This window comes from Ovis canadensis, chromosome 9, assembly GCF_042477335.2.
Source record: "Ovis canadensis isolate MfBH-ARS-UI-01 breed Bighorn chromosome 9, ARS-UI_OviCan_v2, whole genome shotgun sequence".
In the NCBI taxonomy this organism is placed as follows: Eukaryota; Metazoa; Chordata; class Mammalia; order Artiodactyla; family Bovidae; genus Ovis; species Ovis canadensis.
Genome location: NC_091253.1, coordinates 96,070,558 through 96,097,625, shown reverse-complemented (window position 1 = coordinate 96,097,625; position 27,068 = coordinate 96,070,558). Strand labels below are relative to the sequence as shown.

The following is a 27,068-nucleotide window of genomic DNA, read 5'->3' as shown; positions in this document are numbered from 1 at the left end:
TGTAACAACAGTACACCCTACCACATTCTTTCAGTATAGTGAACACAGGTATAGATTATATCAGTTCAGTTCAGTCACTCAGTCCTTTCCCCCTCTTTGCGATCCCATGGACTGCAGCATGCCAGGCCTCCCTGTCCCTCACCAACTCCCAGAGCTTGATCAAACTCACGTCCATCCAGTCAGTGATGCCGTCCAGCCATCTCATCCCCTGGGATCCCCTTCTCCTCCCGCCCTCAATCTTTCCCAGCATCAGGGTCTTTTCTAATGAGTCAGTTCTTCACATCAGGTGGCCAAAGTATTAGAGTTTCAGCTTCAGCATCAGTCCTTCCAATGAATATTCAAGACTGATTTTCTCCAGGATGGACTGGTTGGATCTCCGTGCAGTCCAAGAGACTCTCAAGGGTCTTCTTCAACACCACAGTTCAAAAGCATCAATTCTTTGGCACTCAGCTTTCTTTCTAGTCCAACTCTCACATCCATACATGACTACTGGAAAAACCATAGCTTTGACTAGAGGACCTTTGTTGGCAAAGTAATGTCTCTGCTTTTTAATATGCTGTCCAGGTTGGTCATAGCTTTCCTTCCAAGAGCAGCATCTTTTAATTTCATGGCTGCAGTCACCGTCTGGAGTGATTCTAGAGCCCTCCAAAATAAAGTCTGTTACTGTTTCCATTGTTTCCCATCTATTTGCCAAGAAGTGATGGAACTGGTTACCATGATCTTAGTTTTTTGAATGTTGAATTTTCAGCCAACTTTTTCACTCTCTTCTTTCACTTTCATTAAGAGGCTTTTCAGTTCCTCTTCACTTTCTACCATAAGGGTAGTGTCATCTCCTTATCTGAGGTTACTGATATTTCTCCTGGCAATCTTGATTCCAACTTGTGCTCCATCCAGCCTGGCATTTTACATGATGTAGTCTGCATAGAAGTTAAATAAGCAGGGTAACAATATGCAGCCTTGATGTACTCCTTTCCTGATTTGGAACCAGTCTGTTTTTCCATGTTCCGTTCTAAATGTTGTTTCTTGACCTGCATACAGATTTCTCAGGAGGCAGGTAAGTGGTCTGGTATTCCCACCTCTTTAAGAATTTTCCACGGGTTGTTGTTACCTTCACAGTCAAAGGCTTTAGTGTAGTCAATGAAGCAGAAGTAGATGTTTTTCTGGATTTCTCTTGCATTTTCTATGATCCAATGGATATTGGCAGTTTGATCCCTGGCTCTTCTACTTTTTCTAAATCAAGCCTTGAACATCTGGAATTTCTCAGTTTACATACTGTTGAAGTCTTGCTTGGACAAAAGAGTCTGAAATGCAGTACTTGGGTGCAATCTTAAAAACGACTGATCTCTGTTCATTCCCAAGGCAAACTATTCAATATCACAATAATCCAAGCCTATGCCCCAACCATTAATGCTGAAGAAGCTGAAGTTGAACGGTTCTATGAAAACCTACAAGACTTTCTAGAACTAACACCCAAAAAGCATGTCCTTTTCATTACAGGGGACTGGAATAGAAAATAGGAAGTCAAGAGATACCTGGAGTAACAGGCAAATTTGGCCTTCGAGTACAAAATGAAGCAAGGCAAAGGCTAACAGAGTTTTGCCAAGAGAACACATTGCTCATAGCAAATACCCTCTTCCAACAACACAAGAGAAGACTCTACACATGGACATCACTGATGGTCAATACCGAAATCAGATTGATTATATTCTTTTGCAGCCAAAAATGGAGACGTTCTATACAGTCAGCAAAAACAAGACCAGGAGCTGACTATGGCTCAGATCATGAACTCCTTATTGCCAAATTCAGATTTGAGTTGAAGAAAGTAGGGGAAACCACTAGACCATTTTCAGGTATGACCTAAATAAAATCCCTCACGATTATACAGTGGAAGTGACAAATAGATTCAAGGGATTAGGCCTGATAGATTGCTTGAAGAAATATGGGTGAAGATTCGTAATGTACAGTAGGCAGTGATCAAAACCATCTCCAAGAAAAAGAAATGCAAAAAGGCAAAATGTTTGTCTGAGGAGGACTTAGAAATAGCTGAGAAACGAAGACTATTGAAAAGCAAAGGAGAAAAGGAAAGATACATCCATCTGAATGCAGAGTTCCAAACAATAGCAAGGAGGTATAAGAAAGCCTTCCTCGGTAATCAATGCAAAGAAATAGAAGGAAACAATACAATGGGAAAGACTAAAGATCTCTTCAAGAAAATTAGAACACTTCATGCAAAAAGGAGCACAATAAAAGACAGACATGGTATGGACCTAACAGAAGCAGAAGATATTAAGAAAAGGTGGCAAGAGTACACAGAAGAACTACATAAAAAAGATCTTAATGACCCAGATCAAATCAGAGGCCTGGTCAAAACCAGGGGTTGGAGCCTAAATAGCAGACAACAGGTTATTAAAAGTCACTTGAACTTGAGAGAGGAACATGTTTCCAGTTTCAACATATCATCCTAATAATTCTCCATTGTATCTGGTCTCTTTCTGAAGCTATGCTAAAATCTGTGACTACTCAGGAAGTCACATCCTATTGGAATTTTACAAGGAAATCAGTGTCTTGTTAACGAAGTTGAGTGCAACCAGGCTTCATTTTATTTAATTCTGTATTGTAGAGAAAGAGAAGTATCTTTCCTTCTACCTTTGAGGAGCTGAGGCCCCTGTAGAAGAAGACAAATTAACAAAGAAAAACAAACAGATTTATTAGCATGTGTACTACCTTAGCATCTCAGTGTTAAAGAAGCCATCCGTCAATGCAGGAGATACGGGTTTGATCCCTGGGTGGGGAAGATCCTCTGGAGAAGGAAATGGCACCCCACTCCTAGTATTCTTGGCTGGAGAATCCCATGGACAGAAGAGCCTGGTGGGCCACGGTTCACGGGGTCGCAAGAGTCAGAATTGACTGAGCAGCTAAACACACAGACACACAAACATGTTTCATATGTACATGGGAGAAACTCTGGGATTAGTAACTTGTATTGCTTCCCATCCTGCTCATAGCACCAACTGCCCCGCTGTTTACACTGTCCACACAGTTCCTGAACCCAGGGTGGGCAAGGTGCGCGCTAAGAAGCTGGCAGGAAATGCGAGGAGCCGCAGCAACTAGAGACAGGTTTATTCTCTTCTGGAGGGCATAGCACCCATTCTATTCAGTTCAGTGGCTCAGTCGTGTCTGACTCTTTGCCACCCCATGAATTGCAGCATGCCAGGCCTCCCTGTCCATCACCAACTCCCAGAGTTCACCCATACTCATGTCCATCGAGTCGGTGATGCCATCCAGCCATCTTATCCTCTGTCGTCCATCGCCTCTTCCTCCTGCCCCCAGTCCCTCCCAGCATCAGGGTCCTTTCCACTGAGTCAACTCTTCCCATGAGGTGGCCAAAGTATTGGAGTTTCAGCTTTAGCATCATTCCTTCCAAAGAACACCCAGGACTGATCTCTTGCAGCGGACGTAACACAAGATGACGCCCACAACCTTCCTGCTGGCTGACGCAGCAGTCTAGCAGCATTCACATGCATTCTCTCCTCTCATGGCTGATGCAGCGGACACAGCTGTGAGGCAGCCGCAGTCCCTCCCACTTCCGGGTGGGGCTCGTTGGTCCCTGTAGCAGGGCGGGAGAGCTGGTGACGCATGTGCAGGGCTGTACCTTCTCAGCAGTACTTCAGTTCAGTTCAGTTCAGTTCAGTCTCTGAGTTGTGTCCGACTCTTTGTGACCCCATGAACTGCAGCACGCCAGGCTTCCCTGTCCATCACCAACTCCTGGAGTTCACTCAGACTCATGTCCATCGAGTCAGTGATGACATCCAGCTATCTCATCCTCTGTCGTCCCCCTCTCCTCCTGCCCCCAATCCCTCCCAGCATCAGAGTCTTTTCCAATGAGTCAACTCTTCCCATGAGGTGGCCAAGTACTGGAGCTTCAGCTTTAGTGTCATCCTTTCCAGGGAAATCCCAGGGCTGATCTCCTTCAGAATGGACTGGTTGGATCTCCTTGCAGTCCAAGAGACTCTCAAGAGTCTTCTCCATCACCACAGTTCAAAAACATCAATTCTTTGGTGCTCAGCTTTCTTCACAGTCCAACTCTCACATTCATACATGACCACTGGAAAAACCATAGCCTTGACTAGACAGACCTTAGTCGGCAAAGTAATGTCTCTGCTTTTGAATATGCTATCTAGGTTGGTCATAACTTTCCTTCCAAGGAGTAAGCGTCTTTTAATTTCATGGCTGCAGTCACCGTCTGCAGTGATTTTGGAGCCCCCCAAAATAAAAGTCTGACACTGTTTCCACTGTTTCCCCATCTATTTCCCATGAAGTGATTGGACCAGATGCCATGATCTTCATTTTTTGAATGTTGAGCTTTAAGCCAACTTTTTCACTCTCCTCTTTCACTTTCATCAAGAGGCTTTTTAGTTCCTCTTCACTTTCTGCCATAAGAGTGGTGTCATCTGCATATCTGAGGTTATTGATATTTCTCCCAGCAATCTTGAGTCCAGCTTGTGCTGCTTCCAGCCCAGCGTTTCTCATGATGTACTCTGCATAGAAGTTAAATAAGCAAGTCACCACCAAATGTGGGTTGAGAGAGCCTGACCGCCATCTTGGCTAATTTGCTCTTTCCCTACATAACTCATAAGAAGTGGCTAGGGGGTGGGCTTAAATGACGTAATTCCAAGCTCCAGATAAAACAAAAGCAGACCAAAGCAGCTGTGCGTTATCGAGTGACTGGCTAAGCTACAACTTTTAGTGACAGCAGGTCTGTGCCAGCAGAAGCCCATCAGCACTAGATTGCCTTGACCTCCTGGCTGCGAACAGCATGCTTATCTGTGCATGAACTACAGGTAAAGAAATACATGCAGGTTACAAACTGGTAACATCAGTCATGTCCACATTACACAAATAGTCATTCCTCTTTTCACTGGCTGTGTTGGAAGAATCTGGGTAGCCTGATATGAGAACAACATTTGACCTTTCAGCTTATTTCTCTGGTGGCAATGCATATAAAATGCTACATTGAAGTGTTTTGTGTATGATTTTTTTTTTTTTTACATTTCTTGGAAGGTAAACTGCAAGCTACATTTTCATCACTTAGTAGATCAGACGTTGTAATGTGACTTTTGGGGGTGGGGGTCTTTTGTAAGTTCTTATACTGAAATGGAATCAGATTTAGACACATTTTTAGATGGCTGACTAAATTTGCATCACTCAGTTGGAAGAAGTTGCTAAGCTTTGTGAAGATGGAAAACAGAAAAGTCGCTCTTGCTTTTCAAAGTCACATATCCCCATACTATTAAATATCTAGGTTGGAATGATGCTTTCGTTCTTTGCCAAGGTTTCAAAAGTAATGTCAAAAATTATTGCAATCTGAGCATTACATTAAGAAATAAATTTTGTATCTTGTATAGGTTACACTGGGACATTTGGAAGGCTGAAAAAGAATCTGATGGTGATAACATAAACATTAACTTGCCATAGATCATTTAGGTGGGATGTGAAAGAGGAGAGGTGACTGAACTCAGCCCACAGGTATAGAACAGAGGACAAAACAGAGACCTTGATCATCAGATAAGAGAACCTAGAGGAGAGTCATTTCACACATTTTTGGATTTTTCCTTCTAGGTTCTGATAACTGTAATATCATTTACTAAAATTACTCAGGCTGGTGAAGGATAAAGAATCTGCTAATGATATTCATTGGAACATAAATTAATATCTAGAGTATTTGAGACTCTTATACAATGAGCCAGTCACCACCCCTTAGTCCTAGCTGGAACACTCAGATTTCCTGAAAGAATTCAGACTTGGCCGATCAAAACGTGCATTGATTAATTCTAGGAAGAACAGTGCTTCTGGGCAATCTTAGGTCACTGTGTATTGGGTATCTTCCATCTGCCACTCACTCAGTCCTGTCTGACTCTTTGGGACGCCACCAGGCTCCTCTGTTTACGAGATTCTCTAGGCGAGAGTACTGGAAAGGGTTGCCCTGCCCTCCTCCAGGGGATCTTCCTGACCCAGGGATCGGATCTGCATCTCTTAGGTCTCCTGCATTGGCAGGCAGATTCTTGACCACTAGCGCCCCCTGGGAAGCCCCTATGTCCTAATAATAGAATCTAATTCTCTAGTCTGAAAAGCGAAAATCTCTGTCTCTTTGGTTGTATCCCTAGTGAGTAATCTGAAATCATATGTTAATGTTACGTGCTCAGTTCTGCCCTCTCAGATTATTGGACAAGCTTCCAATAATTTTTTGTTTTGAATTGTAGTTGATTTACAGTGTTTCAGGTGGGATTCCTCTTCAGATTCTTTTCCATTAAGGTTATACAAGGTATTAAATATAATTCCCTGTGCTATACAGTTGAGCTTCTCAGGTGGCTCAGCAGTAGAGAATCTGCCTGCCAATGCAGGAGACACCTGAGATGGGAGTCTGATCCTTGGGCTGGGAAGGTCCCCTGGAGAAGGAAATGGCAACCCTCTCCAGTATTCTTGCCCGGGAAGTCCCACGGACAGAGGAGCCTGGCAGGCCAGTCAATGGGGTTGCAAAGGGATGGTCACAAATGAGCGACTGAGCATACCATACAATAGGTCCTTGTTTGTATATTTTATTTGCAGCAGTTTGTGTCTGTTAATTCCAGATTCCTAATTTACCCCTCACCCTTACCCTCTTTCCATTTTGGAAGCCACAAGTTTGTTCTCTGTGTCAGTGAGTCTGGTTTCTGTTTTGAAATGTGTTCATTTGTATTATTACTATATTTGTGGATTCCACACGTAAGAGATATCATATGATGTTTGTCTTTTTCTTTTTGTCTTGAGGGTAGACATAGCCCGATATTTCGTCCTATGCTACATCTGAAATGCAGGGCTCATGCTGTGAGCGCCAGTTAGGCTCAGGTGTTTAGGCAATTCTTTCTCTTCTAGCTGAAAACTGTTAACCAGCTTCCTCATGTGAGGGATTCTCCCAGAAGTGTTAAATCCTATTAACATTTTCCACTGGTCCTTTGAGTAGCTCTCCCAGCATTTCTGGGGTCTGCATATTCAAAGGGAGGTTCTGGAATACTGTCATGACCTTATTTCTTTAAAAAAGTGAATAGAATTAGGTCTAAACCATCATTTATCCTAATTCCCTTTACATATAATATTTTATTTTCCATATGTTATTCAAATTTTACCTTTAAATTCATATACTTCTAATAAAACTTTCTTTTAATGTTATAGCTGCTTCATAGTGAATTTCAAATATTCCTCTTCAGTTGTATGTTGGGTAAAACTTAGTTTTTTTCTCTAAGTGAACTTTTAGCTCTGATGATTTTATTAGGGCCCATGCAATCAGGTAGACATTAATTGATCTGCGTTTTTTCCTTTAGAAAGAGGCAATATAACTAGAACTTTAGAATCAGAGCAGCCCTAAGTCAGATTATGGCTCTACTCTTGACTAAATGACCTTGTAACTTTGACTTCCAGTTGTCTACTTTATGAGTTGGTGATAATAATATCAATTGAGATTCATTCCCAAAATAAACTGCCTGAAATATGGTCAGTTCAGTTCAGTTCAGTCGCTCAGTCATGTCTGACTGTTTGCCACCACATGAGTCACAGCACGCCAGTTCTCCCTGTCCATTACCAACTCCCGGAGTTCACTCAGACTCGCGTCCATCGAGTCAGCGATGCCATCCAGCCGTCTATTTCTCTGTTGTCCCCTTCTCCTCCTGCCCCCAATCCCTCCCAGCATCAGAGTCTTTTCCAATGAGTCAACTCTTCGTATGAGGTGGCCAAAGTACCAGAGTTTCAGCTTTAGCATCGTTCCTTCCAAAGAAATCCCAGGGCTGATCTCCTTCAGAATGGACTGGTTGGATCTCCTTGCAGTCCAAGGGACTCTCAAGAGTCTTCTCCAACACCACAGTTCAAAAGCATCAATTCTTTGGTGCTCAGCCTTCTTCACAGTGCAACTCTCACATCCATACATGACCACTGGGAAAACCATAGCCTTGGACCTTAGTCAGCAAAGTAATGTCTCTGTTTTTGAATATACTAACTAGGTTGGTCATAACTTTTCTTCCAAGGAGTAAGAGTCTTTTAATTTCATGGCTGCAATCACCATCTGCAGTGATTTTGGAGCCCCCCAAAATAAAGTCTGACACTGTTTCCACTGTTTCTCCATCTGTTTCCCATGAAGTGATGGGACCGGATGCCATGATCTTCGTTTTCTGAATGTTGAGCTTTAAGCCAACTTTTTCACTCTCCTCTTTCACTTTCATCAAGAGGCTTTTTAGTTCCTCTTCACTTTCTGCCATAAGGGTGGTGTCATCTGCATATCTGAGGTTTATATTTATATTGTATTTCTCCCGGCGATCTTGATTCCAGCTTGTGTTTCTTCCAGTCCAGCGTTTCTCAGGATGTACACTGCATAGAAGTTAAATAAGCAGGGTGACAATATACAGCCTTGACGTAGTCCTTTTCCTATTTGGAACCAGTCTGTTGTTCCATGTCCAGTTCTAACTGTTCCTGACCTGCATACAGATTTCTCAAGAGGCAGGTCAGGTGGTCTGGTATTCCCATCTCTTGAAGAATTTTCCACAGTTTATTGTGATCCACAGAGTCAAAGGCTTTGGCATAATCAATAAGGCAGAAATAGATGTTTTTCTGGAACTCTCTTGCTTTTTCCATGATCCAGCGGATGTTGGCAATTTGATCTCTGGTTCCTCTGCCTTTTCTAAAACCAGCTTGAACATCAGGAAGTTCACGGTTCACATATTGCTGAAGCCTGGCTTGGAGAATTTTGAGCATTACTTTACTAGCATGTGAGATGAATGCAATTGTGCGGTAGTTTGAGCATTCTTTGGCATTGCCTTTCTTTGGAAGGTGTACATTTAATGGAAGTGATTATCTTTGTACTGCTGCTGCTGCCGCTAAGTCGCTTCAGTCGTGTCCGACTCTGTGTGACCCCAGAGACGGCAGCCCACCAGGCTCCCCTGTCCCCGGGATTCTCCAGGCAAGAACACTGGAGTGGGTTGCCATTTCTAGTAGTGAATAGTTAAATATAACAAATTAGAGGGTTTTTAAAAGTGCTATGTAAATAATAGATACTAATCCTTTTCCTCTCTAGAAGACTGTTAAAATCAGATAAAACAAATCTAAACAATATAACAAAATTATGTATTTTTTTGCAACTAACAAATAAAGATGATTCTAAAATTTATAAAACTTATAAAAACACCTGCTATTAATGAGGCCAGTCAGCTGGAGTGGAGAAGGCAATGGCAACCCACCCCAGTACTCTTGCCTGGAAAATCCCATGGACGGAGGAGCCTGGTAGGCTGCAGTCCATGGGGTCGCTAAGAGTTGGGCATGACTGAGCGACTTCACTTTCACTTTTCACTTCCATGCATTGGAGAAAGAAATGGCAACCCACTCCAGTATTCTTGCCTGGAGAATCCCAGTGACAGAGGAGCCTAGTGGGCTGCCGTCTATGGGGTTGCACAAAGTCGGACACGACTGAAGCAACTTAGTGGCAGCAGCAGCATTCAGCTGGAGTAAAGGAATGCTGTGTTTTTTAGTTTATTTTAAAATATTTCCCTCTATTTAGCTCAATTCCCCTAAGCAGTTATAAATCCCTTTAATAAATTATGAACAATTCTGCAGTATATTTAAAAATAATCAGAAGCAATATTATTATAAGAGTCACTTCTGTCTTGGGACTGTGGCTCACCGGTTAAATCATTTTATTCCCATGTCCTCAAAAATGTTTTTCTCTATTTTGTTATATTTGTAATTTTACTTTTTAGACCTCACATGTATATGAAATAATATTTAATATAGTATTAGTCTTTGTCTGACTTACGTCACTTAACACAATACCCTCCAAATCCATCCATGTTGTTGCAAATAGCAACATTTCATTCTTTTTTATGGCCGAATAGTATCCATATCTTGGCTATTGCAAATAATGTTGCTATGAACGTTCTGGTACATGTGACTTCTGGAATTAGCATTTTCATCTTTGAGGGATTAATACCCAGGAGCGAACTTACTGGATCATATGGTAGTTCTATTTTTAGTTTTTTTGAGAAGACATCATACTATTTCCCATAGGAGCTGTACCAATTTACATTTCCACTAACGGTGTACTAGGGTTACATTTTGAGAGATTAAAAAATGAAACTTCGAAGTTTTATACTCATTAGAAGTCAAAGTTCTCTAATTGATAAAACCAAAATCTAAAGAAAAAGTCTAACTATGTGACTTTTTGAAGCCTAAACACATCTGGAGAAGGCAATAAGAGAGGAAGAAGATTGGTCAAAGCCAAATAAAAATTTTTATCAAATTTAAAATTTCTGATTGCTAGTTGGTCCCACAAGAGGGAAAAGTTTAATGACTCTTTTCAATTAAAATTGATTTTTATATTGAGAACTAATGTATCTTTTTATTAGAAGGTTGTTTTCCCCAAAAGGCACAATAAAAGTTACAAAAATTCTTAGCTCATATTAGCACTTGTGAATTTCTTTGAAGTGGTGCCAAGTGTCTCAGCCTGTAGCAGCCTATGATAAATTTGGCAAAGCTGTTTTCATTTGTGACTTTGTATGAGTATCCTTCAATATAATTATGTACAGTTCTGTTCATTAAACCCAAAGCACAAGTCAAGCTTGGCAGTATATTCAACTAACTTTTGGGGAAATTTGTATTTCCTTTCTTAATATTCAGGTTTTCAGAACCAGAAAGCAATTTCATTCCCATTCCCATCCATGAAGTGCAAGCAAAGCATTTTTCTAGTTTTGATATCCCTGAAGGCTATGAAGCAGGAACCAAGAATGTTAACAAAATAGGACAAAAACATCAGAAGGAAATCAGAACCAATGAAATATTTTCTTTTATAGAGAATGAAATCACAATCAAGTATGTACAAATAAGAGTCATATGTGGAGAACAAATCTACTTTGAAGACACAGGCCCCCTGAGATTTCTGAATCAAGAACACACTTTGGTGGTTTATGGAAACGCACATTTTCTCCATAGTTATTGTGACATTTCTATTGTGACTTTTGAGAACATTCAGTTCACCCTGAAAAATGGACAGAATAAATTGAAGAGGAGAGAAAAGGAATATTCACCTGCAGCCTGAATTCAGTGACACAGGGGATAGAAAATGTTGCAGGTTTAATTTGGATATGAGACAATTATATGGAAATTAGTAACAAAGATTACCTTAAAATTCTAAATCTTATAAGGCAGGTATTTTAGCAACTCGATTATCTTGGACTAAGCTCTCCATCCTGCACAATTCACCGAAGAAATACATCACCATAAAATGTAGTTGTTTCACTGATTCAAATTAAACTTAGTTTTCTAAAGAAGGGATGGCTGGATGCCGCTTGGACCTTGGCGTGCTTGGCTGTGAGTTTGGGCCAAGGGAGTTTTGTGCTCCCGTGTTGTCTCTAGTTGATTAACATACCATACTTCCTCTGCATTGTATTTTGTTTGGAGATTTACTGTATCCCTTACAGCAGTAGTTTCCTGGGATAAATTCCCAATGTGAGATGCAGTTAGTGATCAGAAATTTGCATATAAAATGATGTAAAGAATAATAGAATGTTGTAATTTTTTCTTCCTTTTGGAGTTAGGTTTGTATTCATGAAAACACAGACTGGGGTTGAGCTTTAAACTTAATATCAGTCTTGTTTTCCTATTAATGTGTGCTACTTTGGGAAGTAGAGGGATTAGGGGAGCTTGATTTTAACAACTATTCTAAGTTATTTAATGATATAATGATATGTGCGCAAAGTTTATAGGTGACGTTACATTCTTAAGAACAAAGAGAACTTGTACCAACATCAATTTTATAATTATTATAGATGGCTTTAATGGTCTAGTAGGAATCTAGATTTTTTTAGAGGTAGATTTAAAATATAACCAAATTAAAAGCAAGTTGGGGCAGAGAAAGGGTATTCCTGGGAAACTGTGGCTCAGGTTTAAAGACTCCAAGGATGTGAAAGCTACTTAAAAAAAAACAAAAACCAAGGCTGGGAGCGGACTTCAGTGTCCTCACCTGCAAAGTGGGAGAATTGGACTAAATATGAAGCTTCAAAACCAGAAATACTCAACAGAATAATCCACACATGGATGGGAAGAGATTAGCATGCATCCTTGATTCAAGAATTGCTATAATAGATTTATTCAACAGATGTTGATTGACTACTTCATAGGCAATGAGGATGCAGCTGAGAAGTGACACCCCTTTCCCACGGCTGCTGTTGCTGCTGCTAAGTTGCTTCCGTCGTGTCTGACTCTGTGCGACCCCATAGATGGCAGCCCACTAGGTTCCTCTGTCCCTGGGATTCTCCAGGCAAGAGTACTGAAGTGGGTTGCCATTGCCTTCTCTGCCTTTCCCATGGAGTTTTATTGAAATGCTGAGAGGGAGGATGTGAAATAGGATAGGAGGAGACAAATTGTTGAACAAGATAATCTCAGATAGTGTTAATGAAGCAAACCAGGCAGTGTAATTGAAGGCAGATAATGTGATAAAGAAGTAATTTTGCTCACTTTGTATTAATTGGGAAAGTAAACGAATCACTGCATATAAGAAGGCTAGTCTAGCACCTGGAAATGTTAGTTCTCCAACTCTTCTCGAAAGTGCTGAAATTTAAACAGTTTCACCCATTTTTTCCCACCCCAGTCTACCCTCAAACCATGTTTGTGGTAAATAAAAGTGAAAGTTGCTCAGTCATGTCCAACTCTTTACAACTCCATGGACTATACAGTCCATGAAATTCTCCAGGCCAGAAAACTGGAGTGGGTAGCCTTTCTCTTCTCCAGGGGATCTTCCTGACCCAGAAATCTAACTGGGATCTCCTGCATTGCAGGCGGATTCTTCACCTACTGAGCTATCAGGGAAACCCATGTTTGTCATAGGGTTAATACAAAAATGTCTCTCAATTTGAGGTGGTGAAAAGGAATTAGAGTGATTGCCCTGTATAGACACAAGTATACTTTCACTAAACGTGTATATGTTAAAAAAAAAAGTCATGATTCCCTCTTCTCACAGTTTTTGCATTCAGGTAGGAAGGCTTTGTTTCTTTTCTTTGACTGATGTGATCCTGCTGCTGAAGAGCTTGTTTGCTGAGAAGCAGCCAGGTGCCATTGAATACCACTAACCAGGATCAAAGATTCCACGTTCCGTGATAGTCTCTCTTTCAAAGTGTGACATCTCCTCTCCACACAGCCTGTTGGGAAAAGGAAACACCAGGGAAGTATGGAAAAATGTTTCCTGAATTGAAAGAAGAGAGTAGTGTGGGAGGCATTGGTAAAATGGTGAACATGTTGGTCAGGTGTTCAGAGAACCTGTGTTATGGTCTTGACTCTCACTCACAAGTCAACTCACCTGGGATAGGTAAGTTACAGATCTTTGCAACCTTGGCTTCTCCATCTGTAGAAATTCTTAAAGATGTGGGAATACCAGACCACCTTACCTGCCTCCTGAGAAACTGTATGCAGGTCAAGAAGCAACATTTAGAAGCGGACAGGAACAATGGGCTAGTTCAAGATCAGGAAAGGAGTACATCTAAGCTATATATTCTTACCCTGCTTATTCAGCTTATATGCAGAGTATATCAGGCAAAATGCTGGGGTGTATGAAGCTCAAGCTGTAATCAAGATTGCTGGGAGAAATACCAATCACTTTAGATGTCTAGATGATACCACCCTAATGGCAGAAAGCAAAAAGGAACTAAAGAGCCTCCTGATGAAGGTGAAACAGGACAGCGAAAAAGCTGGCTCAAAACTCAACATTCCAAAAAATGAAGATCATGGCATCTGGTCCTATCATTTCATGGCAAATAGATAGGGAAACAGTGAAGACAGTGGCAGACTTTTTGTTCTTGGGCTACAAAATCACTGTGATGGTGACTGCAGTCATAAAATTAAAAGATGCTTGCTCCTTGGAAGAAAAGCCTTGACCAATCTGGACAGCATATTCAAAAGCAGACACATCACTTTGCCAACAAAGGTCCATATAATGAAAGCAATGGTTTTTCCAGTAGTCATGTATGGATGTGAGATTTGGACTATAAAGAGAGCTGAGTGCTGAAGAACTGATACTTTTGAATTGTGGTGCTGGAGAAGACTCTTGAGATTCCCTTGGACAGAAAGGAGATCAAACCAGTCAATCCTAAAGGAAATCAACCCTGAATACTCATTGGAAGAACTGATGCTGAAGGTGAAGTTCCAATACTTTGGCCACCTGATGAGAAGAGCCTCTGTTTTGGAAAAGACCCCGATTCTGGGAAAGATTGAAGGCGGGAGGAGAAGGGGATGACAGAGGATGAGATGGTTGGATGGCATTACCGCTTCAATGGACATGAGCTTGTGCAAACTCCAGGAGACAGTGAGGGATGGGGAAACCTGGTGTGCTGCAGTCCATGGGGTTGCAAAGAGTTGGACACGACTGACCGACAGAACAACAACAAGAATGAGTTACACTCAGCTGGTTGATTCCTAAGGTCCTTCTAGCTCTGGCAAATGTCTTCTAAATACTGCCTTTGTTAGGCACTATATAGCTGAAATCCTTACCAGAGCTATTTGCCACACTTATTTGTCTGTGATAGATATTTAGTCAGTTGTCTGTCTCTCTTAATGGTACAAAATTGTTGCTTAAAGAAATTACTCGTTTATGGCTGTGCTGGGTCTTCCTCGCTTTGCATGGGCTCTCTCTAGCTGCAAGCGGGGCTACTCTCTCTCGCAGTGTTCCGACTTCTCATTGCAGTGGCTTCTCTTGCTGCGGAGCACAGGCTCCAGGCACGGGGTCTCGCTAGTTCTGGCACATGGCCCCAGCTGCTCCACAGCCTGGGGAATCCTCCTGGACTAAGGATGAAATCTGTGTCCTCTGTACTGGCATGTGGATTCTTATCCACGGTGCCACCAGGGAAGTCCCTCTTAATGGTAGTCATTGTTTAGTCACTATTACTGAAAGCTTTCTGTTTCATTTCATTTTTTGTTTTAAAATACTTTTATCTTGGTTAACTGGAAGAGAAAGGAATTTATTAGGGCATAGGGAAGTGAAAGTGAAAGTCGCTCAGTCGTATCCGACTCTTTGCGACCCCACGGACTGTCCATGGAATTCTCCAGGGCAGAATACCGAAGTGAGTAAGTAGCCTTTCTCTTCTTCAGGGGATCTTCCTAACCCAGGGATAGAACCCAGGTCTCCCGCATTTCAGGTGGATTCTTTACCAGCTGAGCCACAAGGGAAGCCCAAGAATACTGGAGTGCGTAGCCTATCCCTTCGCCAGCGAATCTTCCCGACCCAGGAATTGAAGCGGGGTCTCCCTCGTTGCAGGCAGATTCTTTACCTACTGAGCTATCAGGGAAGCCATAAAAGGAATTCCGAAGACAAATACTGTGAGTCCCTTTGTCTTCTGTATTGCTAGGGCTGCCATGACAAACTGGGTGACTTAAAAAATAGAAATGTATGTTCTCCAATTCTGAAGGCTGGAAGTGAAAGGTCCGGGTGTCTTAGGACTAGTTTGCTCTGAGGCCTCTTTTTCACTTGTGTATAAGCATCCTCCTGCCTGTTCGCATGGAAGGACCTCTGTGCATGTGCACTCCTGGTGTCTCTCTGTCTGTCTTCATCTCTTCTTTTTATAAAGACACTGGTCAGATTGGATAGAGGCCCACCCTAAAGGGATCATTTTAACTTAATTACCTTTTTAAAGGCCCATCTGGTTGGGTGGCATCACCAACCCAATAGGCATGACTTTGAGCAAGCTCCAAGAGATAGAGAAGAACAGGGAAGTTTGGCATATGCAGTCTATGGGGTCACGAAGAGTTGGACATGACTTAGGGAGTGAACAACAACAAGTGTTCATAGTGAGAAAAGAGGAATATGAGTTCTTTCTCTCTGTGTTATTATGCTTATTCAGGGTAAAAGCTATTCCTATTTACATTTGTTACTATTACCATATTAAGTGAAAGCTTTTATTAATTCAGTAATATTTATAGAGTGCCTGATATCTGCCAGATACTATTTTAGGACTTGAGACTCCATCACTGAAAAAAAAAGTATTAAGAATGGCAAAATCAGAAAAAAAACACATTATAAAGTAATGTATATGTATAAATGTGTTTGTGTGTGTAAATGTCTGTTAAGTGCTTCAGAAAAATCTTCTTGCTAAAGAAAATAATGAAAAATAGTATATATATATATATGATTGATAGGCTATTTCATTCTTTGAAATATCTCAAAATTGATTTGTTTATGTGTACCAATGTATTTTTTATTTCATGCCAAATTATATTAAATGGACAATTTAAAGAATTACTAGTAGTATAGTCTCAAAGTGAGCTTAACTCATATTTTACAAAACAGATTGGCTGGGTTCTGATGAAATAGTTTACTTATTTATCCATACATACATGAACTATCTTTGCTTCTCTGAGGTCTCAGTTCAGTTCAGTTCAGTTGCTCAGTCGTGTCCGACTCTTTGTGACCCCATGAACCATAGCACGCCAGGCCTCCCTGTTCAAAACCAACTCCCAGAGCCTACCCAAACCCATCTCCATTGAGTCAGTGATGCCATCCAACCATCTCATCCTCTGTTGTCCCCTTCTCCTCCTGCCCTCAATCTTTCCCAGCATCAGGGTCTTTTCAAATGAGTCAGCTCTTCGCATCAGGTGGCCAAGGTATTGGACTTTCAGCTTTGACATCAGTCCTTCCAATGAACACCCAGGAATGATTTCCTGTAGGATGGACTGGTTGGATCTCCTTGCAGTCCAAGGGACTCTCAAAAGTCTTCTCCAACACCACAGTTCAAAACCATCAATTCTTCAGTGTTCTTCTTTCTTTATAGTCCAGCTCTCACATCCATACATGACTACTGGAAAAACCATAGCTTTGACTAGACGGGCCTTTGTCAGCAAAGTAGTCTCTGTCTAGGTTAGTCATAGCTTTTCTTCCAATGAGTGAGTGTCTCTAGGCAAGAATAAAGCAGATTCTTTACTGCTGAGCCACCAGGGAAGCCCTTAACAGAGCCTATAGTTATTTGAGAGCCCTTATTTGCTCTTAATAGTGAATCTGCATATAGCTAATGAGTTTTAGATCTCTGCCCATTAAAGTGACTGAGAAGGAGCTGGAAGTGTTGTTCTGTCCTTATGTAGGAAGGAATACTGAGTTTGGTGGACGAATCAAGGGGAAAGCAAGTCTGTACATGCAAATGAATCATAGCCTTATCTGTATCAGCCCTGACTGATATACCCTTCTACGCCCCACTGTTTCACTCCTCTCCCTTTCAGCTATTTTTTTGCAAGACATCACAGAGTTCAGCTGGGGCCAGGTTTTAATTTTGGTATATTGTGAATGACCCTGAAATTTGTTTGTATTTTTCCTCATTACTGTAGATCTATGCATATATCTTTAAGAACATCAAGTCTGTGCGACTGGAAGCACTGCTCTTATCCTTGCTAAGCATTGTGGTGCTTGTGCTGGTTAAAGAGCTGAATGAACAGTTTAAGAGGAAAATTAAAATTGTTCTTCCTGTTGACTTAGTTTTGGTAAGTACAAAATGAACGTTTAACTTTCTTCTCTGCAGTGCTTGAAACTGCTGTGGATAATGTGCAAAGGCACACCTTATTGTCCATAGTAACCCACAATTAGTCCTGTCCCTCATTAAAACAGGACTAATTTGGCTACACATTCATGTAAAGACAGGAAATATTTTGAGTCAATAATTTAAAAGAGGCACACACGTTTCTAATGTTTGTAGAATTTCTCATATGCTTGTATATTTTCAGATAAATAAGAGAACATATAGCCTAAAATTTTAAATATGGAGACATTTTTAAGGATGGGACTGAAAAAATCTCTGGCATGATTCTCCATAAAGCAATAAAAAGTGAAACCACATCTTTTTGATATGGCATCTATATGCTGCATAAAATGTGATCAATCAACAAATGTCCATTAATGGTTGATAGATTTATTATATTTACTGACCTAGTTTTTCTTTGTTGAAAGGATATTCTCATAATTTTCAGTGGCCAAGGCTGATTCTCTAAGATATTTTTGTTGCTATACTTGGCAAAGTAACAAATTGTACTTTACTCCTAAGGCTTATGAAATTAAAAACCACATTTTGAAATTTTAAGAGCCTCTAATGGGAACTCTTTTTAAAAAAATTATATTTATTTATTTTGCTTGATTGATGATTGCTGTACAATAAGGGTTTGACTTCTGCATACATCAACATGAATCAGCCATAGGTATACATATGTCCCCTCCCTCTTTAAACTCCCTCCCACCTCCCACTCTTTCCCACCCCTCTAGGTTGTTACAGAGGTCTGGTTTGACTTTCTGATGGGAACTCTTAACTAAACAAAGCATTACATTGAAAATGAAATGTTAAGCAAACCAGTCTTCTAATTTACTTATTATTAATTGGCTTTAGTTTCTTTTTATTGGTGATAAGTAGTGTCTAAATAATTTCACCCATTGAAATATCACTTCATACTATTGAAATAGTGTAGGCTTTATTTATATGTATATAAACCTCAGTTCAGTTGCTCAGTTGTGTCCAACTCAGCGACCCCATGGTCGCTGCGACCCCTGCAGCACACCAGGCCTCCCTGTCTATCACCAACTCCTGGAGTTTACTCAAACTCATGTCCATCGAGTTGGTGATGTCAACCAACCATCTCATCTTCTGTCGTCCCCTTCTCCTCCTGCCTTCAATCTTTCCCAGCATCGGGGTCTTTTCTAATGAGTCAGTTCTTCGCATCAGGTAGCCAAAGTATTAGAGTTTCAGCTTCAACATCAGTCCTTCCAATGAATATTCAGGACTGATTTCCTTTAGGATGGACTGGTTGGATCTCCTTGCAGTCCAAGGGACTCTCAAGAGTCTTCTCCAACACCACAGTTCAAAAGCATCAATTTTTCGGTGCTCAGCTTTCTTCATAGTCCAATTTCCACACCCTTACATGACTACTGGAAAAACCATAGCTTTGACTAGATGGACCTTTGTTGACAAAGTAATGTCTTTGCTTTTTAATATGCTCTCTAGGTTGGTCATAACTTTCCTTCCAAGGAGTAGTTCAGTTCAGTTCAGTTGCTCGTCGTGTCTGACTCTTTGCCACCACATGAATTGCAGCACGCCAGGCCTCCCTGAACATCACCAACTCCCGGAGTTCACTCAAACTCATGTCCATCGAGTTGGTGATGCCACCCAACCATCTCATCCTCGGTCGTCCCCTTCTCCTCCTGCCCCCAATCCCTCCCAGCATCAGAGTCTTTTCCAATGAGTCAACTCTTCGCATCAGGTAGCCAAACTATCAGAGTTTCAGCTTTAGCATCATTGCTTCCAAAGAACACCCAGGACTGATCTCCTTCAGAATGGACTGGTTGGATCTCCTTGCAGTCCAAGGGACTCTCAAGAGCTTTCTCCAGCAACACAGTTCAAAAGCATCAATTCTTCAGCACTCAGCTTTCTTCACAGTCCAACTCTCACATCCATACATGACTGCTGGAAAAACCATAGCCTTGACTAGACTGACCTTTGTTGTCAAAGTAATGTCTCTGCTTTTGAATATGCTATCTAGGTTGGTCATAACTTTCCTTCCTAGGAGTAAGTGTCTTTTAATTTCATGGCTGCAGTCACCATCTGCAGTGATTTTGGAGCCCTCCAAAATAAAGACTGACACTGTTTCCACTGTTTCCCCATCTATTTCCCATGAAGTGATGGGACCAGATGCCATGATCTTAGCTTTCTGAATGTTGAGCTTTAACCCAACTTTTTCACTCTCCACTTTCACTTTCATCAAGAGGCTCTTTAGTTCTTCGCTTTCTGCCATAAGGGTGGTGTCATCTGCATATCTGAGGTTATTGATATTTCTCCCAGCAATCTTGATTCCAGCTTGTACTTCCTCCAGCCCAGCATTTCTCATGATGTACTCTGCATAGAAGTTAAATAGTCAGGGTGACAATATACAGCCTTACATACTCCTTTTCCTATTTGGAACCAGTCTGTTGTTCCATGTCCTGTTCTAACTGTTGCTTCCTGACCTGCATATAGTTTCTCAAGAGTCAAGTCAGTTGGTCTGGTGTTCCCATCTCTTTCAGAATTTTCCACAGTTTGTTGTGATCCACACAGTCAAAGGCTTTGACATAGTCAATAAAGCAGAAGTAGATGTTTTTCTGGAACTCCCTTGCTTTTTGATGATCCAGTGTATGTTGGCAGTTTGATTTCTGGTTCCTCTGCCTTTTCTAAATCCAGCTTGAACATCTGGAAGTTCACAGTTCATGTATTGTTGAAGCCTGGCTTGAATAATTTTGAGCATTACTTTGCTAGCATGTGAGTGCAGCACTTTCACAGCATCATCTCACCTGCAATGAGATTCATGAGTATACACATGGATACTTTTGCCCCAGCACCCAAACTCTGAACATATCTCCACTTTTCACCCACACAACTGTCCCTTGGCCTTTCCTTGGACCATGCTGGAAGGGGAGACCTGGAGAAGGTATCTGGAAGCAGACTTTGGCAGGAAATTATAGATTCCTGGGAATTCAGTGTATGATCCAGAAATATGAGCCCAGGTTTGAGTTAGGTACCTCCCCTTGTCCCCACAAAACTCCCATTTTATGAGAAGAGTTACAGTTGGAAGATGGCAGATTAGAACCTTCTAAAGCACTATCTGAAAGACAAAGTTAGTGACTTAAGTTACTTAATTTTAATATTGGCTATATGTATTGAACACCATGCATTCTTCCATTTTCAATAAGGATTCAGCATCTTGTGGCTATGGTATATTTTCTTTTATAGCTCACAGTATTTTCTGATGATATAAATATTTCATGAAAATTATTAGCAATTAAAATGTATTAAATGTGGAAATTTTTGAATACATTAATACTTCTTATTCCAACCTAATAGCCTGAATTTTTTACTACTATTGTATTTAGAAAGTACAATTATGTCATAATATTTATAAAGTTTGAAACTGTTACCTGTTTGAGTTTTATTGCCTTTAAAAAAATTCTCGTCTCCTTTGTTTTTTAAGCCTATTTAATGTTTTAAGAAATATTATAAAGTCAGTTAAATATCATCATAGAGAAGAGAAATATATAGTAAAAATCCCTACAAAGTAATATTATTGGAATTGTTAGATATTCCTTATTTTGCTAGTGTGATTTTTTTTTATACCTTTTTTCTGACCATGTATATGGTAAATTTATACTTTAGGTAATTAGTGTGTTTCTTTTTAACAAAGAAGCATAGTATAGAAATGATTGAACAGATATCAAACTGATAGATAACCCTGTGAAATAACCAGTACCTATTAAATAATCAAAAGAATGAAGAGAATGTGAAAATGGATGGAAAACATTAAGGTAATATGACTGGTGAAAACAAGTCCTGAACAGAATTCTGAACATACACTTTAAAGGGGACTGTGGATACTTGCAGAGAATACAAGGCCTTGCTTGCCGTATGTCATACAATAGAAGGTCAGGCTCCTGAAACTCCAGGGAGGTAATTCAAAAAATATTGGGTTCAACACATTATTAACTAGCATATTTTTCTTCAAGAAATAGCAAAAGCTCAAAATTAAAGATTATTCAAGGAGACTGTAAACCATCAATTACTAACCTACATTAGGAATATTGATGCAGCGTCTTAAACTCTTTTGTGACTACTCCAGTGAAAGGAAAATGTTCTGAGTTAAAACATTCTTTCATATCATGAGAGACAAGTATTTAGGTTGGATTGTGGTATCTGTGTGCATGCACACACACACACACACACACACAAACACACATTTGTATATTCTGTATTCTGCACCCCTTCAAAATCAGACATAATTGGATTGCTATAACTGGAAAGGATATGATAAAAGTTGTATTATTGTAATGCCATTTAGTTTTTGAGACTGCAGATTAAGTGCTCTCAAATCTCAGAGGGATTTTTTTATTTACATATTTTCTTAGTTTTTAAAAATCTGTGCAAATATTATATTACTGTTGATAATCATGGAGCACATGAGTGATGTTTGCTTTAAAAAATAGTTTTAAGATGTTTGAGAGACAGGAATAATTTTATTTTTCTCTTTTTCCAATGGAACCACACAGATGATTGCTACATCTTTGACTTGCTATTGTACCAATATGGAAAACACATACGGATTAGAAGTAGTTGGTCATATTCCAAAAGGGTAATGTAGTCCTTTTTCTTTCTCTCTTTCCTTTTGTTTGTTTGTTGATGGAGGAAGCAAATGGGGAGTAGGTGGGTATGAATTTTATTTCTTTCAAAGGCTATATGTGGTACAAAATTCTAGTTAATTTCTATTTTACAGTGATAGAAGCAGTTCACAATAAAGAAAAATAATTTCTTAAAGTATATATCTATTATTTGAGAAGTTGATAACTATTTTTTACAGTATTGCTTCAAGTAAAAGATTTGGAGATTATTAATACACATCATTTAAAAAAGAAAGCAGAACATTGAATTTCCAAATTAGAGTCATGCTCTAGTCTTCCCTCTTCTACTCACACATTCCTATGACTATTTTTATTTCACTTAAAATATAGTAAAAATACACAAGCATCATCTTAAATAGCAAGACATGAATGGTAGGCACTGGTGAAAGAGAGAGTGGAAATAGAAATGAGAGCATGTTTCCCACCTGTCTTAAAGCCTTCCTTTGGACACGAAGAGAAGATTAACAAAAGGAAAACGTGTTCACCCTGAAAGCACAAAATATTTTTCCAAATATATCCTGAAAGGAAGCAACATCATCTTAGGGGAGAAAGAGGATGTCTTATGAATCATTCTCTTTTAATGGGCTGTGCTATACACCAATATTTATAGATTTGGGGCAAAATTAGAGTTGTTAGCTTCTCTATATTTTTATCTTCCAGACATAGGCCAGTAGTGATTATTGGAATCATCTTGTGTTTTCTGAAGGGTTCTCTAGTTTACCTTCAAATTCAGTTTATTGTTTTTTTTATTCCTATAGGTTAATTTATCATTATTAATAATTAGGCAAGCTTGATTTTCATGAAACAAAATTTCTTATAGTTTGAAACACTTTTATGTATATGTCTTAGGCTTGTAATGGTACGAATCAGTTTGACTTAGGGTTAAACTTGGAGTGGGCAAAAAATACCATGCCTCTCCTTCATCTAGTCTAGTTATCCTTTATTTTGAGTGACTTTTACAAACTCATCTTCTTAAAGAATCATAGAAAAAGCATGGCATTGATAAGAGATGGAGCTGAGGTTGAATCCCAGCTCTACCATCACTTTGTGATTAAGATACATTTTTTAGAATGTTTTCTTCTCTATACATTACACTCATGGTACTTGATCTGGGGATTGTGGGGAGAATTTAATAAAACTGCTACTGTGAAAGTGCTGAACATTCAGTTTACATGCTCAGTATTACATCAAAGTAAATTATTTCCCCCTTTTCTTCTATTGTTGCCCCAGAGGGATTTTTCTTTAAAGACAGAAGCTAAGTGTCACATAGCATCATCAGGGATAAATAAACAATGATACTTTGGCTCAAGTGGTTTTCAAAAAAAAAAAAAGAAAGACAATGACTGGGTATTAGTTGGAAGAAATATTTTAAACAGTTGTTTAAAACTGAGAAATAGAAGTTGCACAAGCCTCTTAGCCTCATCCACAGGAGGGCAGACAGAAGAAGCAGGAAGACTACAATCCCACCAACTTCAAGAACAAAAACCACAACCACAGAAAGTTAATCAAAATGAAAAGCCAGAGGGTTATGTTCCAGATGAAGGAACAAGATAAAATCAAACTAAAAGAACAACTAAATGAAGTGGAGAGGGCAAGCTTCAGAAAAAAGAGTTCAGAATGATAGTGAAGATGATCCAAGGTCCTGGGAAAAGAGTGGAGAAGATACAAGAAATGTTTACCAAAGACCTAGAGGAGCTAAAGGACAAAGAATGGAGATGAACAATCCACTAGAAGGAATCAAGAGCAGGATAACTGAGGAAGAAGAATGGATAAGTGACCTGGAAGGGAAAATGGTGGAAATCATTGCAGCAAAGCAGAATATAGAAGAAAAGAATTAAAAGAAACGAAGACAGCCTAAGAGACTTCTGAGACAACATTAAATGCACCAGCATTCACATTATAGGGGTGCCAGAAGAGGAAGAGACTGAGAAAGCACCTGAGAAAATGTTTGAAGAGATAATAGTTGAAAACTTCCCTAACGTGGGAAAAGAAATAATCAACCAAACCCTTGAAGTGCAGAGAGTCCTAGTTAGGATAAACCCAAGGAGGAATACACTGAGACACATAACAATCAAACTGACAACAATTTGAGACAAACGAAATGTTAAAAGCAACAAGGGAAGCATGACACATACCCTTGTATATTTTATGTATTAACAGCTGATTCCTCAACCAAAATTCTACAAGTCACAAAGGGATGGCACAATGTATTTAAGGTAATGAAAGGGAAAAACTTACAACCAAGAATAGTCTAACCAGCATGACTTTGCTCAGATTTGATGGAGAAATCAAAAGTTTTACAGACAAACAAAAAATTAAGAGAACTCACTAGCAACAAATAGGTGCCCAATATGCTACTGGAGATCAGTGGAGAAATATCTCCAGAAAGAATGAAGGGATGAAGCCAAAGCAAAAACAATACCCAGCTGTGGATGTGACTGGTGATGCAAGCAAGGTCCGATGCTGTAAAGAGCAGTATTGCATAGGAACCTGGAATGTCAGGTCCATGAATCAAAGCAAATTGGAAGTGGTCAAACAAGAGATGGCAAGGGTGAACATCGACATTCTAGGAATCAGTGAACTAAAATGGACTGGAATGGGTGAATTTAACTCAGATGACCATTACATCTACTACTGCAAGCAGGAATCCCTCAGAAGAAATGGAGTAGCCATCATGGTCAACAAAAGAGTCTGAAATGCAGTACTTGGATGCAATCTCAAAAACGACAGAATGATCTCTGTTCATCTCCAAGGCAAACCATTCATTATCACAGTTATCCAAGTCTATGCCCCAACAAGTAACACTGAAGAAACTGAAGTTGAACGGTTTTATGAAGACCTACAAGACCTTTTAGAACTAACACCCAAAAAAGATGTCCTTTTCATTATAGGGGACTGGAATGCAAAAGTAGGAAGTCAGGAAACACCTGGAGTAACAGGCAAATTTGGCCTTGGAATGCAGAATGAAGCAGGGCAAAGACTAATAGAGTTTTGCCAAGAAAATGCACTGGTCATAGCAAACACCCTCTTCCAACAACACAAGAGAAGACTCTACACATGGACATCACCAGATGGTCAACACCAAAATCAGACTGATTATATTTTTTGCAGCCAAAGATGAGGAAGCTCTATACAGTCAACAAAAACAAGACCAGGAGCTGACTGTGGCTCAGATCATGAACTCCTTATTACCAAATTCAGACTCAAATTGAAGAAAGTAGGGAAAACCGCTAGACCATTCAGGTATGACCTCAATCAAATCCCTTATGATTATACAGTGGAAGTGAGAAATAGATTTAAGGGCCTAGATCTGATAGATAGAGTGCCTGATGAACTATGGAATGAGGTTCATGACATTGTACAGGAGACAGGGATGAAGACCATCCCCATGGAAAAGATGCAAAAAAGCAAAATGGCTGTCTGGGGAGGTGTTACAAATAGCTGTGAAAAGAAGAGAAGTGAAAAGCCAAGGAGAAAAGGAAAGATATAAGCATTTGAACTCAGAGTTCCAAAGAATAGCAATAAGAGATAAGAAAGCCTTCTTCAGTGATCAGTGCAAAGAAATAGAGGGAAAGAACAGAATGGGAAAGACCAGAGATCTCTTTAAGAAAATGAGAGATACAAGGGAGTATTTCATGCAAAGATGGGCTCAATAAAGGACAGAAATGGTATAGACCTAACAGAAGCAGAAGATATTAAGAAGAAGTGGCAAGAATACATGAAGAACTGTACAAAAAAGCTCTTCACGACCCAGATAATCATGATGGTGTGATCACTAATCTAGAGCCAGACATCCTGGAATGTGAAGTCAAGTGGGCCTTGGAAAGCATTGCTATGAACAAAGCTAGTGGAGGTGATGAAATTTCAGTTGAGCTGTTTCAAATCCTGAAAGATGATGCTGTGAAAGTGCTGCACTCAATATGCCAGCAAATTTGGAAAACTCAGCAGTGGCCACAGGACTGGAAAAGGTCAGTTTTCATTCCAATCCCAAAGAAAGGCAATGCCAAAGAATGCTTAAACTACCACACTATTGCACTCATCTCACATGCTAGTAAAGTAATGCTCACAATTCTCCAAGCCAGGCTTCAGCAATACGTGAACTGTGAACTTCCTGATGTTCAAGCTGGTTTTAGAAAAGGCAGAGGAACCAGAGATCAAATTGCCAACATCTGCTGAATCATGGAAAAAGCAAGAGAGTTCCAGAAAAGCATCTATTTCTGCTTTATTGACTATGCTAAAGCCTTTGACTGTGTGGATCACAATAACCTGTGGAAAATTCTGAGAGAGATGGGAATATCAGGCCACCTGACCTGCCTCTTGAGAAACCTGTATGCAGGTCAGGAAGCAGCAATTAGAACTGGAGATGGAACAGCAGACTGGTTCCAAATAGCAAAAGGAGAACGTCAAGACTGTATATTGTCACCCTGCTTATTTAACATATGCAGAGTACATCATGAGAAACGCTGGGCTGGAAGAAACACAAGCTGGAATAAAGGTTGCCGGGAGAAATATCAATAACCTAAGATATGCAGATGACACCACCCTTATGGCAGAAAGTGAAGAGGAGCTAAAAAGCCTCTTGATGAAAGTGAAAGTGGAGAGTGAAAAAGTTGGCTTAAAGCTCAACATTCAGAAAACTAAGATCATGGCATCCGGTCCCATCACTTCATGGGAAATAGATGGGGAAACAGTGGAAACAATGTCAGACTTTGTTTTTTTGGTCTCCAAAATCACTGCAGATGGTGACTGCAGCCATGAAATTAAAAGACGCCTACTCCTTGGAAGAAAAGTTATGACCAACCTGGATAGTATATTCAAAAGTAGGCATTACTTTGCTGACTAA

At 40.0% G+C, this 27,068-nt stretch overlaps 1 protein-coding gene across 4 annotated transcripts in view; it reads left to right on the top strand.

Moving 5' to 3' along the window:
- SLC26A7 (solute carrier family 26 member 7) overlaps window positions 1–27,068 on the top strand; it is a 147,204-nt gene that overhangs the window by 42,521 nt on the left and 77,615 nt on the right. For all 4 annotated transcript variants that reach the window (XM_069600647.1, XM_069600649.1, XM_069600646.1 and 1 more), the window contains 2 exons: window positions 17,374–17,526; window positions 22,097–22,179. In XM_069600647.1, the coding sequence (XP_069456748.1) occupies window positions 17,374–17,526; window positions 22,097–22,179 (236 nt within the window). The remainder of the gene's footprint in view (window positions 1–17,373; window positions 17,527–22,096; window positions 22,180–27,068) is intronic.